General features: G+C 53.1%; 1 protein-coding gene across 1 annotated transcript in view; it reads right to left on the reverse strand.

The window, feature by feature from the left end:
* MYO18A (myosin XVIIIA) overlaps positions 1-5547 on the reverse strand; it is a 110644-nt gene that overhangs the window by 93552 nt on the left and 11545 nt on the right. The window contains exon 2 of the mRNA XM_044675590.1: positions 4070-5146. Within this exon, the coding sequence (XP_044531525.1) occupies positions 4070-5065 (996 nt within the window). The 5' untranslated portion in view covers positions 5066-5146. The remainder of the gene's footprint in view (positions 1-4069; positions 5147-5547) is intronic.

Below are 5547 nucleotides of genomic sequence, written 5' to 3' on the forward strand. Positions count from 1 at the left end.
GGAGGAGGAGGAAGTGGGCAGGGGGATGAAGAGGAGGAGGAGGAGGAGGAGGAAGTGGGCAGGAGGGAGAAAAGGAGGAGGAGGAGGAAGAAGTGGGCAGGAGGGAGAAAAGGAGGAGGAGGAGGAGGAGGAGGAGGAGGAGGAAGGGGGCAGGGGAAAGAATAAGAGGAGGAGGAGGAAGTGGGGGGAGAGGAGAAGACACATAATGGGATTGCCATGGTCACTTGTCCCAACTCATCTCCTTTCTTCCTGCCTAGGACTCTTGTGCCCAAAACCTGCCCAAAGGTCCCCCTACCTGGCAGGAAGGGGCCAAGAAATTTTCTAGTTTTAGAGACAAGACTATGGAAAGATCCAATGGAATAGGAGTCAGAAGGTCTGGGTTCAAATCCTGTCTCAGTCACTTATTACCTGGGTGACTTCTCTGAGCCTTATCTGGTTCCTCATCTGTAAAGGGAGAAGGTTGGGCTAACTGGCCTCTGAGCCCCTTCCAGCTCTAAATATAGGATCCTGTTTCTTGGTGCCATGGCAAAGGGTAACTTCTGGGCACATGGCTTCACATAGCATCCTTCCTCAAGTCCTACCTGAGCACTGGCAGGCAGGAGCCATGTTGGGCACCAGCTGGCTCTGCCTGGCCCCCCCAGGGGCCTCTTGCAAGCCGATGCTGCAGAGACATTCACTCTGGCTCTGTGCCTACTTGATCCCATACCACATCTTAGATTTCCCTGGGGATGGAACGGTTTTTAAATTCCTGGCAGCTGCAAAGCTGGAAAATGGTGGCTCATGGAGGAGACAGATTATGTGGCCTTAGAAAGCCAAGTGAGCCCAGTGGCACAAGGGGGAAACCAAGCAGCAGCTGGGGACCATCAGAGCCCTGAGTGGGGCCCAGGGCAGAAAGGATGCTAGAATTCTAGGATGAGCTGGAAGGCACTTGTGAAGCCAACTAGTCCAAATCTCTTCCTTTTACAGAAGGGAAAATGACTTGCCCAAAGTCATCTAGGCAGATCCTATGAACCTGTGGGCCTTGAGTAAGCATGTTCCTCTCTCTGGACCTCAGTGTTCCCTCCTGTAAAAATAACTGGATCAGATCATAAGATCCTAGAGCCAGCAGGAATCACAGCTGGAAGGAACTGAAGGATTCATTTTCTAAATGAGGAAACAGATACCCAGTGCCATCAAGTGAGTCTTGATATCAAAACTGTCCCTGTAGGAAGCATCAGAAGTGGAATCCTCCCTTCTACTAGACTGCCCCATCCTGAAGGCCAAGCCCAAACCCCAAGAGCTCTTCAGAAATGCCCCTTTTCAGCGCTAGACACTGAAAACAAGAGGATGGGATGGGCACATTGTCCAGTGCTCCCCCATGCCCCAAGCTCTGCCAATGGAGTGGGAAGGCATGAATGGAGGGTCGTTTGGACTTGCCCCTTCCAGAGTCCAATCCTGGATCCCCCCAACGCTGTAGAATCATAGATTTGGAATTAGAAAGGGCCTCGGAGTCATCAAGTCCAATCCTCTATTTTTGCAGACCAAAAAAAAAAACAGTCTTAGAAAGATGAGGTAATTTAATTAGCATCATGAGCTAGTTAAGTATCTGAGGTGGGATTTGAATCCAGGTCATCAAGATTCAAAATCCAGAGTCCCAATCATCAAGCCAGGCTGCTTCTCCAGCCCCCTTCTCCAATGCCTCTCACCAAGTCCTCTCTTTACTCTTTTCCCTGCTAACGTAACTGCCCAGACTCCAGCTGAGGCCCGAGTCAGGGAGGGGACTTGGATGGCTAGTCCCGAGTCCCTCTGCCGTGATGCCGTGTCCGCTGCCTTCCAGGCCTCTAGGTCGGCTGGCTGCCCTCAGCATCCGTTTCCCCTCCACGGGGAGAAAGCTGAGGTCTTGCTTCTCCCTGCTTCCTTAGCATTTCCTCCCACTCCCAGGTCCAGAAACATCTGCTGGTTCAATCAGGGCTCATGCTGGATCCTGGGCTGATCCTAGAGGGGGACAGGCCAGCCACAGGTCACTGGGTCTACTCCTCTGCCCCTGGGAAAAGAGCCCCCTGATCAGCCAAGAGGAGGGAGCCTGGGGATCCCCAGATCAGGAAAGCTGAGGCTAAATCTCTCCTGCTTTAAGGTCAAGCCCTATTTTCTAGGGCTGCCTTGAACGGGGCCCCTGACCGGTCAATCCATGCTGGGAAGTGTCCTGGCTCCACAGGGAGGTTCAGAATACACCATCGGCCCAAAGGCCACCCTCAGCATCTCCTCAGGACACCGGCCTTTTCTTCTCCTAGAAGGGACTACAAAGGCTCTTGGAGGAACGATGGAAAAATGGAACAGATCTTAATGCCAGGGCCTGCTAGCCGATACCTTTCTCCGCCATTGTTCTCCATCCCTTAACTGGAGACACCTTCAGTCCTGAATAGCCTCTCCCTCCAGAAGTGTTATAAGGCAGCAGTGGGACAGTGAGAAGAAGGCTGGCATTGGGGGTGGAGGGCCTGGGTGTGTGACCTTGGACAGGTCACTGAAGCCCTCAGTTTCCTCCTTTGTAAAATGAGGAGGTTGGACAAGAAAGTCTCTGAAGCCCCTTCCAACTGGAGAGCCTCCTCCCCGAATCATCAGGGCCTCCCATGGCCAAGATGCTAAGGCATGCGAAGTGCCGTTCCCATTTCTAACATGTTTCATGGGAAAAGCCAACTATTTTCCTCACAATAACCCTGAGAAAAAAGTCCTGGAAGGCACATCTTGGGAGAGTTACTGTCCCCAGCTTGCATATTAGGAACCTCAGATTCAGAGGAGTCCAGAGATCTCCTTTGTTTCTTTTTTTTTATTTTAAACCCTTACCTTCCATTTTGGTTTCAAATTTCAAAGCATAAGAGCGGTAAGGGCTAGACAATTAGGGTTGAGTGACTGACTTGTCCAGGGTCAAACAGCTAGGAAGTGTCTGGGGCCACATTTGAACCCAGGACATCGTATCTCTAGGCTTGGTTCTCAATTCATTGAGTCACCTAGTCACCTACAAAGACTTTCTCAGCTGGGATATGCTTGAAGCCAAAGACTGCTTCCCTAGAGAGTCTTATGGCACCATCCAGGAGGAGGACCAATCTGTCCAGGTACTTCTATAGGACTTGCCCTAGCACAGTATAAAACAGGGGACAGATGGAGCACGGAAGAAAACCTACAAGCCAAACCAGCTCCCCAATCCCCAGGCAGGCTCTGCCAAGCACCTTTGCCGAGAGTCTCCATCCCAAAACTCCCTGGAGCCTGCCCTAGCTCCCAGAGGAAGCAGAGAGGCTCGGGTCTGATGGCCTGGCCCGGTAATCTGGCTCACGCTGCACAAATCTCCCACAAATCAGATCACCATCCAACCTGGGCCACAGGAGATCTCCTTGGATCCTGCATCGGTCACTCACGGGGCTGACCTACTCAGAGATTTACAAAGAGGTCCTTCCTCTCCTTTCCTAGGGGAGCTTTGGGGTTCAGTCTTAGGACAGATTACACTCAGACAGATTTTTTTTACCTTTCACAGAATGAGAATAGATTTTGCATTAACAGGGACCTTGGAAGACAATCTCCTCATTTTTACACCTGAGGAAACTGAGACCCACAGAGGATTTCCCCAAGCTCATAGAATTGGAATCAGAAATTTAGCAACGGAGTGGACCTTGGAGGCCATCAAATCCATGACACACCATCACTGCTACACATGAGGAAACTGAGGTATATCAAGGTTAAATGATTTTCCAAGGTCAAACAGAGAGGAAATGAGAGAAGCAGGACTTGAACCCAGCCTCTAGGACTGCAGAGACAGTGCTCTTTCCACTGCATCAGCCTACAACACCCTTTGGATTTGTCATTTGGTTAACACTTCTGAGCAGACACTAAAAAGACAAAAATGGAAAAACCGTATAGTTCTGGGCCTCGAGACACACCAGAATCAGGGCAAGGTGGCCCATGAGGAGGAGCACAGCCCTCTAAGCAGACGTTGGCAGGTCCGGTCAATGAGCATTTATGAAGCACCTCCTATGTGTCAACACTGTTCTGGGTGTCCCTCCCCCCAGCTCCCTAGCCCCTGGCCCAGGGCAGGACTTACGTCAGTGGGCTCCCTCTGCTGCCCGAGGCCGCTCCTCAGCCAGCTGCGGCTCAGCTCGCTCAGCTCCGGGATGGGCTGCACCTTGAGCCGGACGTGGTCCCCGGACTGACGGATCATCTCCACGATCTCATCCCTCGACTTGTTCTCCACATTCTGGCCATTGATCTCCACCAGGCGGTCGCCGGGCACCAGCCCTAGAGCCAGGTCCTTGGTGCCTGCCCCTGGCTCGGCGAAATGCACCACCCGCCGGTAGGCCTGCCCCTCGGGCGCCCGGTCCAGCATGGTTGTTCGCCGAAGGGAGAAGCCAAAGTCCCCAGTGGGACGCCTCTGAAGCTCCAGCTCCCGGGGAGGGGGAGGTAGCAGGGGTGCTACGGCAGGCAGCCGCAGGTCAGCGGCAAACCGTTTGCTGACCAGCTCGGGGCCTCGGGGCCTACACCCTGGCCACGAGGCGCTAGAGCCAGCCTGGCGTGCCAGCTGACCCTCTAGGGTCCGGACCTCCACTTGAGGGGAAGGGGCGGCCGAGTGCTCCGAGGGGGTGGAGGTCTCTGAGGCACTCCCATCCCGGCTCCGCTGGGAGAAGGAAAAACGTTTGACAATCATCTGTGAGTTCTGCTTGGCCAAGGACCCAAACTTGGCGGCCCTCTGCAGCACCGAGGGCCGGCCACTCTCCTCACCCTTGAGGTCATCGCTGGAGCTGGCTGTGCTGAGATGGCCCGAGTCAAGGATGACGCTGCCCCGGTTGCTGTCAGAATCGATGTCAGTCAAGTGCAGGTCGGAGCCACTGGCCACCTTGATGGGGATGGGGTTGGAGATCTCCAACCTGGTCTTAGACTCTCTCTTGGAGGATCGGTTCAAGTTGAAGAAGCCACGTCTTAGACTCATCTCCTCAAGACTCCGTAGCTCAGCTGCTGACATTCGCTCCTTCTTTTCCTTCTTTTCCTTCTTCTCCTTCCGACTGCCATCTTTGTCCTTGTCTTTTTTCATCAAGTTAAACATGGTAGGAGTCTTTGAGGTGGGAGGTAGACCCCCAGGGCCTCACAGATGCTCAGCACTGAACCCCTACTCTCCAACTTGATGCTACAAATGGAAACAACAGAGTGTTAGGAGCCAGTGGGAAACAGAAGGCATCGTCCAGACCCAAGCCACTTAACCTCCATTGCCTTATCCTTGACACTCTTCTGTCTTAGAACTGGTACTGGGGCAATAGCTAGGCGGCTCAGTGAATTGAGAGCCAAGTCTAGAGACAGGAGGCAATGGCTTCAAATCTGGCCTCAGACCCTTCCTAGCTATGTGATCCTAGGCAAGTCAGTTAACCCCCATTGCCTGGTCCTTACCACTCTTCTGCCTTGCACAGAATTGATTCCAAGATGGAAGGAAGGGTTTTAAGGAAGGAAGGAAGGAAGGAAGGAAGGAAGGAAGGAAGGAAGGAAGGAAGAGGAGAAGGAGAAGGAGGAGAAGGAGGAGAAGGAGGAGAAGGA

Source organism: Gracilinanus agilis, chromosome 4, assembly GCF_016433145.1.
Source record: "Gracilinanus agilis isolate LMUSP501 chromosome 4, AgileGrace, whole genome shotgun sequence".
Lineage (NCBI taxonomy): Eukaryota > Metazoa > Chordata > Mammalia > Didelphimorphia > Didelphidae > Gracilinanus > Gracilinanus agilis.